Source organism: Lissotriton vulgaris, chromosome 1_1 (genome assembly GCF_964263255.1).
Source record: "Lissotriton vulgaris chromosome 1_1, aLisVul1.2, whole genome shotgun sequence".
In the NCBI taxonomy this organism is placed as follows: Eukaryota; Metazoa; Chordata; class Amphibia; order Caudata; family Salamandridae; genus Lissotriton; species Lissotriton vulgaris.
The window spans coordinates 1,139,272,159-1,139,285,692 of NC_141685.1; the positions used below are offsets into that span (position 1 = coordinate 1,139,272,159).

General features: G+C 46.2%; 2 protein-coding genes across 3 annotated transcripts in view; one reads left to right on the plus strand and one right to left on the minus strand.

Moving 5' to 3' along the window:
• Positions 1–1,853: 1,853 nt before the first annotated feature.
• Positions 1,854–3,978, minus strand: LOC147748792 (uncharacterized). The gene is made up of 2 exons (XM_086928528.1): positions 3,546–3,978; positions 1,854–2,185 (listed from the first exon to the last, which is right to left on the minus strand). The coding sequence occupies exons 1-2, from the start codon at positions 3,976–3,978 to the stop codon at positions 1,854–1,856; spliced, it is 765 nt and encodes a 254-aa protein (XP_086784654.1).
• A 3,061-nt stretch (positions 3,979–7,039) lies between these two features.
• RNF41 (ring finger protein 41) overlaps positions 7,040–13,534 on the plus strand; it is a 402,719-nt gene continuing 396,224 nt past the window's right edge. Inside the window, exon 1 of one of the 2 annotated variants that reach the window (XM_086963875.1) lies at positions 7,040–7,417. The gene's annotated coding sequence lies outside the window, so the exon portion shown is untranslated. The remainder of the gene's footprint in view (positions 7,418–13,534) is intronic. The other variant, XM_086963877.1, reaches the window with a different exon arrangement.

A 13,534-nucleotide genomic window follows, 5' to 3' on the forward strand; every position in this document is an offset into this window, starting at 1 on the left:
ACTTCCTTGAGATCGAACTGTGCCCGTGTGGAACGGCGGGGCAACAATGGCGGCCATCCTTCTTCCCAGGTCCCGGGCGTAACAGATCAGGGTCGCATGCAGGGCCGTTAGAGCAGCCAATATATCTTTGGACGTGGGTTCTTTCTCGTGCCGCCAGACCCCTGAACTCTCCCGCACGGCAGCTTTTCTACCCAGATGTGGTCTGCGTAAGGGGGTGCTAGCCGCCATCTTAACTGATCCGGCCTCGTCCCTCTTCACCTCACCTCAGGACCGGGCCCCACACCAGGGCGCAACAGGATTCACAGCGAGGACCCAGAAAGTCAAGGCAGGCTTCCCAGGGAAGAGTCCCCAAAGGGCTAAACAAAATCTCTGCCGCTCCCCGGGAGCCGCCCGCCGATTCCGGGGGAAGTCCTTAGTTATGCCCGGACACAAGACTGGAAAGGGGGCCAAATATCGTGCACTCCCCTCGACCCTGCTTTGCCACGCATCCCCACGAGGCACTCCGCTAGATGGACTGGGTCGTCACTGTCGCCATCGGCCCATCAAATCTCCGGCGCCCTCCGGACGACTCCTCACCTCCACCAATGGCCGCTGTTGTCACAGTCGCGGCCGGCTGCTCTTCCACTCGACACCCCGGTCCCAGCTCCGTGAGGGCCACAAAACAGTCGGGGACATTTCTTCGGGCCTGCCGCACTTAGAAGCCTCAGGAGCAAACGGTCAGTGAAAGTTTTCCTTCGCCTACTTAAATATGCCGTTACGGCGCAGGATAGTTGCCAGGATGTATGCGCGGGGTGAGAGGGCTCACGGAGCCGAGCGTCTATGCGGCCATCTCGGTCACTAGCTTGGCTCCTCCCCACCTGCATTACGTATTTTACAGTAGCCACAGTAACAGGTTTGAACGGTTTTTGCAGAGCAATCAACAATTGGGTTACACCTGTAGGCCGTAAAGACCTCGTAAATTCCTCATACGCCTTAAGACACTGTACCACACACAGTTTAACATTGCTAGGAAAAGCATGGTGATCAACACTTCTAGACATCGTTTTGGTTCTGGCAGTAATGTTAAAAGAGACCCCTTCCGGAGTAAATACTCTACCTGTAACGTTCAAGGCCTTGACATCCGAAGACCGTCGACATGCCGAAAGGCATAACAGCATTGCCAATTTAGCGGAGAGTTGTTTCCTTGATAATGTGTCATTAAGGGGCCACGCATTGAACAGGGAAAGAACGAGAGAAACATCCCATAAAGAGGTATATTTGGGTTTAGGTGGATTAGCTACTCTTATGCCCTTCAAAAGCTTCAAGACAAGCGGGTGCATACCTACAAGCTTACCGTCGATTTGAGAATGGCCCGCCAAAATTGCGGAGCGGAAATTATTAACCGACCGGTATGCTAAACCCAATGAGGCTTTCAGGGAAAGGAAATTCACAATGCAGGGTAATCCCGCCCCCACGGGATCCACGTGTTGTTCCACGCACAAACAAACCCAGCATCTCCAAGCTGAAGAGTACCTCTTTCTGGTGGAGGGAGCCCACGCCTGGTTGACAAAGGTTGAAGCCTGTTCTGAAAACCCTGGCATTTGCCAACGTTGCCGGAAAGTCTCCAGGCCACCAGGAACAGAGGCCCCCGACACTACCATTGGATGTGTCTCTCAATGAGGGCCCTGGAGTATCATCGGGGAGTCCGGAATCCTCCTGGGCAAGTCGCAACTCACCTCCAGGAGGCTCGGGAACCACAGCTGCGACTTCCAGAGAGGAGTCACTAAAATCAACTCCGCCCTTTGGCACAATAACTGTGAGTACACACGTGGAATCAATATGAACGAGGGAAACGCATAATTCAGAGACTAAGCTCAGTTCTGAGTGAAAGCATCCGTTGCCAGGGCTAACGGATCCGGTCTCCAGCTGAAAAACTGAGACATCTGGCGATTCAATCTGGACGCAAAGAGGTCGATCTGGCAAGAACCCCAGATCACCTGTAGCCACTGAACTATCTGCGGTTGGAGTTGCCAGTCGCTGTAGTCCTTGAGGTGGCTTGAATGCCAATCTGCCACCACGTTCGTTTGTCCTGGAATGTATTCCGCTATGACCGATATCTGGTGACTTAGGCAGTAGTGCCAGAAATCCTTTGCTATTTCTACCAACATGGAGGATCTTGTACCTCCCAGCTTGTTGATATAGCGAACTGCTGAAATGTTGTCCATTCTCAGAAGGATGCAACATGAGACTTTCTTGGGGGATAGAGTCTTGATGGCGAAAGAACCTGCGAGTAGCTCTAGACAATTGATATGGAGATCTAGCTCTTGTAGAGACGACCGTTCTCCTGTGGAAATATTTCCGCAGTGCTCTCCCCAGCCCCAACGGCTGGCGTCGGATTCTATGACAACCTCTGGAAGGGAGCCGATAATGGCCCGACCGTTCCATGCCTCGACATGACTGAGCCACCACTGGAGCGCTTGCCGAACCTCCAATGACAGAGGGCCCAGGTCTGTGTACGAGAGACCCTTCTGCAGATGTTGAATCTTTAACCGCTGAAGCGCTCGATAATGGAGGGGTCCCGGGAAGATCGCCTGAATAGATGACGCCAGGAAGCCCACTATCCTGGCGATCGTTCTCAAAGAGACCACTTGTTTGGACAATAGGGCGCGAAGCTCCTTCTGTACATTGCACAATTTGGACCGTGGAAGGCTCAATTGAGCCGCTTGCGGGTATGACAAAACCCAGAAATTCCACCTGATGCGACCGACACAGCACGGATTTGGTTTTGTTGACCACAAACCCGAGATTCAGAAGCGTAACAATGGTCATGCGCAAATGCTGTGCTGCCAACTCTTGCATCTGTGCCATGATCAGTATATCGTCTAAATACGCAATGATGCGTATCCACTGCTCCCTGAGATAGGCTACAACTGGCTTCAACACCTTGGTGAAGCACCATGGAGCTGAGGAAAGACCTAAAGGAAGGAACAAATATTCGTACCACCGTTCTTTCCACTGGAATTGCAGAAACCTCCGAGGAGGAAAAATCGGGACCGATAGATAGGCGTCCTTGAGGTCTAGACGAAATATCCAGTCCCCGCTTATAAAAAGATTCGCTAAGAGATGGATACCCTCCATCTTGAAATGCTTGTAGACCAGATACTGATTGAAATCCTTCAAATTGAGTACCAACCTGTAACCTCCGCCCTTCTTCTCAACTAGTAAAATATTGCTGCAGAAACCGTGAGGGCCCTTGCCGCAACGTGCTATTGCATGTTTCTGCAGCAATTCTTTGATTTCTGAATCTATAAAATCGCATTCTGTTCAGGAAAAAGACAGCTGCCTGGGTGGATTGTACTGGGAGGGAACCTGAAAAAAATTGAGATGAAAACCCTGAACAGTTTCTAAAACCCATGCATCCTGAGACAATTGAGCCCAATTGTGAAAGAAATAACGGATAGGACCCCCCAGAGAAAGCGGGGGGTATCCGGAGCGCTCACCTGAAGGTTCTGCTGCCTGAAAATCACCTCGGTAGTTGCCTTTGTTGAAGTGTCATTTGTTGAAACGCTGCCTGGTGGGGTAAAAAGTTCCCCCACGGGTGGAGTCCCAGTCACCTCTGCCAAAATCACCTCTTTGGGGGCCTTGGAAATTCTGCCGGCCAAACGAGCGTCCCCGGCCTCGTCCGGCCCTGTTAAAAACACCAGCTTGGAAAACTCGTTTTATTCCTGACTGAGCCTTATCGAGGGTAGTAAAGGTACCCACGTACTTAGCCACATCCTTGACAAACCGATCACCGAATAGGTTGCCGTCTGCCAGGGGGCCCGGTTCTGCTGCCGCTAGCTCGGTGAGATTAGAATCCATCCTCACAAGGAGAGATTTACGTCTCTCTGTGGAAATCGCACAATTAGCATTGCCCAAGAGGCAAATCACCCTCTGGGTCCAGCCAGCCAGAACATGCGGATCCATGGTGGCACCTGACTCTTGTGCCTCCAAGGCCATCTCTAAAATCTTTGCGAGGGGTCCAGCAACATCCAGGAGTTTGTCCTGACACCCCCTCCAGGCCCTATCAATGCCCTTTTTCGTGTCTTTTGTGAACTTTTTCAAGAAAGTCAGCATGCTAGAGTCAATGTCAGGGGTTTCTGCAACCTTATCGGCGATATCCGGTCTAGGGCACTCCGACCGGAGCCTGTTTCTCACTTCTTTGTCAAAACTTTTGCGCAAGTTATCATGCAAATAAGCATCAACTTCTGGCGCCGGGAGCCAATCGGATGACCTTGGGTGAACAATGTCAGCCGGATTGAAGGTAAAGGGAGTAGACACAGGAAGAGAGGGGTCAACATTCTTAGACTTCTTAGTCTTTTTCCTGGGGGGAGACTCGTCCGGGGTATCAGTTGATGTAGTGTCAGTATCCTTGGGCTTGTGGGGTTCTTTAGGAAGAGAGGACAAGGAATAGGTGTGAAGCCAAGATTCAGTGTGAGAACCAGAAGAATCCCCGTCTTTCTTAGGGGGGGAAGACTTCGACAAACCATGGCGTTTGGCAAATCTTTCTAACTGCTTAGTTATAGGCTTTAATGCAGTGGCCAGCGCCATCTGTACAGTTCCAGGAACGGTCTTTTCCAGGGCCTTGTTTGATGGAATCCTGGATAGAGGTATCCAGGGTCTCAACAATATTATCCTCAATGGAAGGATTAGGCACTTCTTCCTGATAAACATCATCACCCTCTGCATAAGTAACCCAGTCCTCCATGGTGGTGCCAAATTTGTAAATAGATCTGTTCATGGGGCACAGATATGTAGATTGAGGGGAGTAAAAAGGGGGGAGCCAACCCACTGCACAAAAAAGTCACCAGTACCTAGCTCCTCAGCAGTGCTGTAGAAAGTTCTTGCAGCCCTTCAGGGCGTAAAGGAGGCAAAAGCACCAGGAAAAATACAAAGAGGTATGCACCCTCGAGGCCCAAACGTTTTTTCAGCCAGTCAGGCGTAGGGGAACTGCTCCGGACAAAATCCTGGCCAGAATGGAGAAAACACGAGTGAAAACCGGGCAGTAGCGAGCTACGTAGCCCAATCCTACCAAAAACTAGCCCAATTGGGCTCTGCACATCGAAACTTAAGGGGGAAAGTGAAAGTGACAAAATTATAGCCCCAGCGATTCTGGACAATCAGGGGAGGCCTCTGTGCTTTGAAAACATAAAATAAGCCCACCGACGGCAGGCCGGTAACTGGTGACATTCTGCACACACACGCAGCAGCACTGCAACAAGGGACCCGCCTTGCGGGTAATTCTGAACCCAACTGCGTTAGAAAAGCAGCGCGCGTCTAAGCGACGCTGCATCAAAGCCTCCCGCCGCGCGGGTGATCAAATTGCTCCAGGGTGCAATCCGACAGCGCACGTCTCCCGCTACAGTGAGAGGCGCTGTCTGAAGAACCCTCGCACTCGCTGGGACACAGAAGGCGCGCGTACACCCCCGGTAGCAGCGGGATGTCGCGGCGTACACAGTTGAAATACACGCACAAGCAGGCAGAACAGATCAGCGCGGGCGCACAGAACAAGCGCTGCAAAGCAGCATAAATATACATGCATAAGCATACAATACAATTCCAACAAAATTAGCATAACGCTAAATAAGGGAAAAGCACTTAACTGGCTGCGTGAGTAGCAAAGAAAAAGAGGGATATCGGTATTGCTTGGCTCTTATGGGCTACTACAGGAAGTGATGTGGTGTTTGCATCATGGGAAATGTAGTTTTGTTCTAATATACCAAGATTTCATTGGCTGCTGTGTGTAGCATTAAAATGAAAGAGAAGCATAATATGAAGCCTCCGGTCCTGTAATAGAATTGGTAAGTTATGGTATACAGGTATTAAAAATAAATCACTGAAAGGCAGGAAGGGAAAATAGAGATTACCGGTTTAAGGTGTGTAAATTTTATGGGCCCAGGTGAGTATGGTAATAGAAAATATCCTGAGCTGGTAATCCCGCGCAAATATGTGTATTGTTGTAACTATTTTGAGTCAATCGAAAAACTAGACACCCTTGTCTGTCTTTTTATGAGTGGAACGTGTTTTTTTTCATTGCATCATGACTAAAGCTTACAATACCAAAAGAAAGACCGGTCGAGGGGAGCACCGTAGTCCGTTAAGTAGACTTGCACTGCTCACGGTTCAGTTTGCCAGCGCGCTTGGGAATTAAAGCGGAGGCGGTTTAGCACGCTGACACTGGCATGAGGGAAAGCAGTTTCCATTGCTAACTGGCCTGCGTTCAACACAGATGCCATTATAGGAAGATAAGAAAGAAAATGATGTTTAATATAAAAAGGTCAACGATATGGCTATGTTGATTGCGTCACGATAACGTAACTTTAAAGTTAAAAACACCGCAGGAAACATCTTCTGTACTCTAATTGGGCAACATGTTTTTGAAGCCTGTAAGGAATACCTTCGGGTCGAGCTCACGCTACATAAAAATCTGCAAAGAAACCTGAGCCTTCTAACAGACAAAAAGCACCGTGGACTTAGAAATGTACACTTATAGCACGGCCAATAAAATAGTCAAGTCTGACCGTCGGACGTCTTTTTGGCAAAAGGAAAACATCTAGTTTCTGGAAACCCCTTACTAAGTAGAAACCTGGAAGGGAGTTAAAAGTAATTAAAGAAACCAAAAGGTGGGACTCAGGTGTATAATAATATGTTCTATCTCTAAATTATCTACTGTTTTCTATAAATGTATGTGTTTTGTCCAGTACCAACTCCACGTCTCACTGGGCTTCACTCCCACTACATTAAAGGACCAACCTTTCTCTACATCCCTCCTGTTGGCTCAGTCCATACAGCTGCCGACGTACGAATCCTTTTAGAACCGCCCAGACCCTGGAACACGCTCTGCGTCACCACCTCTATCCGCTATGACGTCTGCTGTCACCTGATTCACCACCTGTGTGTCAACCCTGGAGGGCGATTGCAATTGGCGGGTGGTGTACAGATACGCCCATTTGGTGTTGCTATGCCCCCAATTGGCCACGTTTACGGTCGCTCACACATCGATCCTGTTGGACTAGAGGGCGGGCACTTCCGCTCTGGCGTTGCGTAGCACCAGCGCCTTGAGTCCGGAGGTGGAGACGGTATCTCAGGGGAGTCTGGGAGTGGAGCTATCGGGGGCGGAGAATGCTCCGTTCGGGGCGACCGGAGCGGGAAGAAACGGGCCTCGGCTCTTCAAGATGAAGAAGTAGATTATTACACAAAGGCCGAGAAAGGCAACTGTGGAGAGTGAACACACCACTTAACAGGACACCGGGAAAGTGTATCTTCGCCTTTGAGCTTGAAAGGCTGTCAAGATTCATACGAGGGGAACGCAGGATTCAGTGGCGAGGAGACCGCGGCGAAGGACAATTCGTGCTTGGTGTGACCGAGGAGCTCTCTAACTTTGGAGACACGCACACTGGTATGAGTGGGCTTTGGTGAACATTAGGCTTTCCAAGGATGCTTTATCGTAGTTTGGGGGAGCTAGAGGAAACAGTAATGTAGCTTTAAATCTCATTTGGTAAATACATTTCGAGTGCTTATGAGGGCAGGGATAGCTATGGCGATGATCCATGATGTTTGCTTTGAATTGGCCATGATGAAATGTTGATGGCCTGCGAATATCTATGTAGTCGGTCTGTCAAAAATGAATAAGAAATAAAAGTTGTAAAACTTAAGTAATGATGGGTCTAATTGATAGGAACATTCGTCCTGTCTGGTAACCGATTTGTACTGCCGGCATGGTTACTGAGCAAAGGGCATGGGTGCAGCTCATGCACAATTCTCCCCGAGCACAGCGGCAGTGGAAATAGGATATGTTTATAGGGCAAGGACGCTGGCCATTGTCTTGTGCCCCCTAAGCATAGCCATCCTTAAATTCTGCCGCAGGCATGTTTTGTCTAATGGTCATGTATTGGCTGGGAAGTTGATGGTGCTGTTAACCATAACTTACCATAAGTTATGAAAGCTAATGGTATTTAGGTTTTAGATCATAAGAAAAATGTTCTCAGCAGAGTTCTCAAAACCCATATTTCTCAGAAGTGGTATAGTGAACAATAAAAAGGTCGGAACGTAGGGGAATATGGTGTACTACGGTTTAAGAAAAGCATGGCATGAAAGCTATATTATACTCTATTTTAGGGTTATGTTGACATTTCCAAATGACTGATAGTTGAAAAAATATCACGAGCATCCCGCATTTAATGTATAGTATTAGCTCTATCTGCTTTATAAACATGTCCATTCCTTTTGCACCACACCCATCCTATTAGCTGTAATCCGAAATCTAGCAGGATATCCAGCTGCAGGCAATTGCTGTCCCTTTTTCATTCACCCCGCGAGGCAGCTGGACAGTGAGTACATTACTTCCCATTGCCCACTCGCTATCTGAATATCTGCCCCAGGACCTTAAGTATGGAGAAAGGGATGTAAGCAGCTCCCCCAAACTAGTAAGAGTGTTACTCTATAATGCGATTCATGACCTGTGGAGCTATGGAAACCTAAAACAAAGACTTTACCATTTTCATACTTTCACAAAGTTGGAGAGGCTTAAAAAATACATGCAGGGTGCTAAGCTCTGCAACTTTACTGACACCTGTATGGAATCATAATGCACAGTTGTTTATTTGTATTCTCTTTTATATATCGGATACACATTCCTACCATATATTGTAAGGATATCATGTGGCACTGCGGTGTTCCATGGCCATGTAGAGTAACCAGGCCAAAGGCTGACTTCATTTATAAAGTCATAGAACTTCCAGGTGGTTCGCAATATCCTTTTAACATACAGCAGAGGGTATGTTATTCCTTATAATACATAGATACACTATCACTTTTCCCACAAACATCTTAAATCCTTGGTCTTGCTTTTTTCATATGAAAGAAATAGTATGGATATAAACATTAAGACTACAAGTTAAATCTGTAGTGCAAATTTAATTTCACCAAATAACAATTAGTAATTTATAGCATTAACAATTATAATCACTTATGTAAATCAGATTAAAATATTGTCTGTAGCTCAGAAAGAGTTGTAACACGTAGAGATCAAATCATAGAATATTTATTAAGCGCGCATATCACTCGAAAGTCTCATGGCGCTGGTGGATGACTCTGAGAAGGACTAGATTTGGTGTAGTTAGATGTCAAACAGCCATGTTTTTAAATTCCTACGAAAACAGTTATGATCACTTGTGGTGCGTAGATATGAGGGCAGTTTGTTCCAGAAAGACGGAGCACGGAAGGAGAAAGATCTCCCGCCACATCTGGTACGGATTCTGGGAGATGCGAGGAGTGCTTGGTTGCTGGATATCTAAGTTCTACCAGGTTGATACCAGCTTAACTTTTTGGCCCAAAAATCTGGACCTTTTACGTACACATTCTTATGCGTCAAGCAAAGAATCTTAAAGCGTATTCATTTTCTTACAGGCAGCCAGTGTAGAAGTTTCTGTATGGGTGCTGATGGGGATCTTGGTAGGAGATTAAGTACCAGCCTCGCTGCTGTGTTCTGCAGAACCTGCATCTTTGAAAGAAGGTTTTAATTTGCGGAAGCCCGCAGGGCGTTCCCATAGTCCATACGACTAATAATTAGTCACTGGACTAGGGGTTTTCTTACCTCCGTCGGAATCCACTTAAAGACTTTGCGCAGGCTATGCATAACACCGAAGCAGGAGCCAACTGTCTTATTTAAATGGTGTTTCATGGACAATTTGTTGTCCATTTGAAAGCCCCGATTTCGCACCGACTGAGTTAGAGTAGGACTAAGGCCAAGGCTCGAGGGCCACCAATCAGGTGACCAATGCTCATAAGCCTTGCCATTCAGCATTATCTTGGTTTTTCCTCCATTCAACTGCAGGTGGTTTGTGCACATCCACTTATCGATTTGAGACATGCAATCTTTGAAACAGGTCTTAGTTTCCAATGGGTCTGGACCAAGAGTGACCAGGATCTGAGTGTCGTCGGCATACGACACAACATCAAAGCCATAGGACCTAATCACTTTGGCCAGAGGGGTCACCTAAAGGTTGAAGAGTGTCAGACCAAAAATAGAGGAAGCCAGGAAGCAGACTTAGCTACCGACTCACCCGGTTAGCTCCTGGTACCGCGGAATTACACTACTGTAACGCGGCTATACCGAATTGCGCCCCATTGTGGGCCACTTCGCCTTCACTAGGCTACGAAACCGCTCGCTGCTGTTCGTACCTACCGGGATATACCCACCCTGGCATTAGAGGCTTAAACATTAAGGCATTTACTAAGTGTCCTCATGATGGTCCCCATGATTAAGTAGTGGGACCGAAACGCCGTCGACCTGTTGTGCACCTTATACAAAAAACTTGATTTATATGTTATGTATATGTAATGGTGCTTTTCTGATATTTCTGTACACTGGAATTCTAACAGAAATCGCTGCTTTTGCCATAAAAAAAGCCCTGTTTTTGTCTTCTGTCACCCTTCTGTACTGATCTGATTGTGTCTGGGTACAGGCTTGTGCCCCACACTGGTGATTTGTTGAAGGTATTCCTTCTGTATATAAAACTTTCAATTGAGTAAAAATTGAAGACCTCTGTCCGGCTGGACATGTCGCTCCAAATATAGAATTGATTTAGTCTATATTCATTGTTTCGCATATAACTTGTATGCATGGGACCGTTGTTGTTTTTCAAAGACCAAAAATAGAGCCCTGTGGTACTCCCATCCTGACTGATCTACTACAGGAGCTGGTATATCCCACCTGTACTATCGTAGTCCGATCGGTTAGATAGTTTTTGAGCCACTGTAAAGCCTTTCCTCTGACACCAATCTCCCAAAGCTGACGTTAGAGAATGCTGTGGAGATGGTGTCGAACGCTGCAGAGAGATCTAGCAGGACGAGGATAGATGACTGCGCCGTCCAATGCCAGCCTGATATTGTCAGTTACCTCCAGCAGAGCTATTTCGGTACTGTGGGCTGCCCTAAAGCCAGCTTGGGAGGGGTCAAAAAATCCATGGCTCTCAAGATGGACAACAAGCTGTTTATTGACCAGTGACTCAAGCATCTTACCGAAGTGAGGGAGCAACGATATAGGACGATAATTGGAAATAAGTTTTGAGTCTGCAGTAGATTTTTTTAATATAGGCCTAACTCTGGAAGTTTTCCATATTTTGGGAAATTCAGATTCTGACAATGATTTGTTGAAATAAATCGGTGAGGCAGTCTAAAAGCGCTGGGGCTACAGTTGGAAAGATTTTCGGTGACAAAGGGTCTTTAGGTGAACCAGATTTTACTTTTATGAAAGTTGCGATCACTTCTTCAGAGCTACACTGGGTAAATTCTTCCAAAATATGAGCGGGATCAAAGGCAGTTGCTGAAGAGTTTCCCGTGTCATTACTAATATCTTGTGCAGGGAAAGAATTATGAATAGCCATGATCTTATCATCAAAACATTTTGAAAGAGAGAGTATCCAACCCTGAGAAGTAGAAAGTTGTGTCCGAACAGGCGGGGTAGAGAATTCTTTTAGAATTTGATGGAGCTCTTTATTTGAATTTGCTGTCTTCTCGATAGGATTTAGAAGAAATAATTTTCTTGTTTGCCTTATATTTTCCATGTACTTATGGTGAACCCTTTTAATATAATTCACGATCTATTGGGTCTCTATTTGTCCTCCATTTCCGCTCCACGGTCCTGCAAGAGAGCTTCCCTAGCTTTAATTGTTCAGTGAACCAAGGAGCGGCTCTAGCTTTAATTGTAACTTTGGTAAGAGGAGAAATTTTGTCCAAAGCATTGGTTATTGTTCTATCTAGGGAAATCGCACATTGATAGATATTATCATTTGGGCTAGGTGGAGCTGGCCTGAAGGTAGCAGTAAAAAGAGGTAAGGTGACTTTACACCAAGATGGTCTCCAAACTAACTTCCTTACAGGGGACCGCATTGATGGTATGATCTAGAAAAACACATTTTATTAGAAAATGATCCGACCACAATAACGGTAACGGAGACTCAACCTTAACCACTGTAGAGTTTGTTAACAATAAGTCAAGTGTGTGACCTGCGATATGCGTAAGCCCAATTACCAATTGGAATAGTTCCAGGTTACTGATACTTGAGATTAACTGATCTGTGTCAGTCATGTAATAGTTCTGCATGGTAGTTAAAATCACCTAACAGAAGGAAGCGTCGGAGGCTAATACATGTGGAGCAATAATCTCCAATAGCTTATATGGAAAGTTATTTTGGGGGCCTGGAGGGCTATATACCAATGCTCCTCGCCATGTTCCTCCTAACAGACCATCCATTTTAAAAACGCATAGTTCCGTTTTATTTGTGCTTATAGACTCTAGAGAGGTAATGTTCACATCCGGAGTTGTTGCTATGAGTAGTCCACCTCCCCTATTCTTTTCCCTGTCCACTGTTATAATGTTGTATTGTGAAGGAAACGCAATGGCTGCATCTGGAGAGGCATGCTCATGTAACCAGGTTTCCGTAACGAAGCAAATATCTGGTGATTCAGAGTCAATAAGACTCCATATTCCAACCGCATGTTTAGGAATGGAACGTGCATTGAAATATAGTGCTTTTAGTGGTCTGAAAGTTTTAGTGTAAGTAGATGTACAAGAGACTTGAGTTTCACAAGTGGGAGCTGGTAAATTAGAACAGGGAGTCTCATGCACCCCACTGATTTTAGCAACTTCTAGTCCGGCTAATTGTTTGGATAATAGAGGATTAAGATCTTTCAACTCTTGACTAGAGTAATTAAGCAGGGACATTTTGGTGGCAACTATTTAAAAGGAAAAGACAAAATAAACAAAATTTAAGATAAAACGGGCAGGGGTCCTGGCAGCGGTCTGGCGCAGACTGGCTTGCCTTTGGCGCACCGCTGCGCGAGTCCGCTGCCCCGCCTTTTGTAAGGCTGAAAGGCTGGTGAACAGAAGCTAGAGTGCTAACTTCAATTCCGGTTGGTGAGCCGACGAACCGGAAGTGAAACTGACGCCTTTTCGTCTCTCCGCACAAGCTGTGGCGGACAGAGGAGAAAGGCGAGTGCTATCAGGTGAGTGAGATGCCAAATATTTAAAATTAATACAGCGCTAATTAGAATGAGGGTAGTGACGGCGCAGGATAAAATATCACAGATTTGTCACAGGAATAGCCCAGAACCTGATGTGATGCAAGTAGGAGAGCTAAAAAAGCATATTACCAGTTTAAAAACAGGACATGGGGTCTGCACCGGCAGAGTATCCAGAGATTGTTTTTGTCTTGCTTAAAAAACCCTGTGCAAATTTTTTTGGGGACATAAATTTCTCCTTTCTGTTGATCACTGTTCATTTTAGATAAACAGATAAGAGCAAGGAAAAACAGTTCTATTTTATTGCTTAAACCACATCTATAGTGATGCTTCCTGACCTGTTGTTTTTTTTTTATTTTTTAAACTTGGCTGCTGGCTCTAGCAGCAGGCATTATGATGTCACAACTCTACTGTTATAAAGAAATAAGAGACCGTTTTTTAGAGTAGGATTGGAGGCTTACCATGTGTTATATACACCTATACTGCCATTTTC

Bases quoted from the DNA above. Each gene is read 5' to 3' on its own strand.
- LOC147748792 (XM_086928528.1), bottom strand. From the start codon at position 3,978: ATGGCCTTGGAGGCACAAGAGTCAGGTGCCACCATGGATCCGCATGTT. The intron at 2,186-3,545 runs GTTTCAACAAAT...ACATTTCAGCAG, and splicing joins TTTTTACCCCACCAGGCAGC to TTCGCTATATCAACAAGCTG.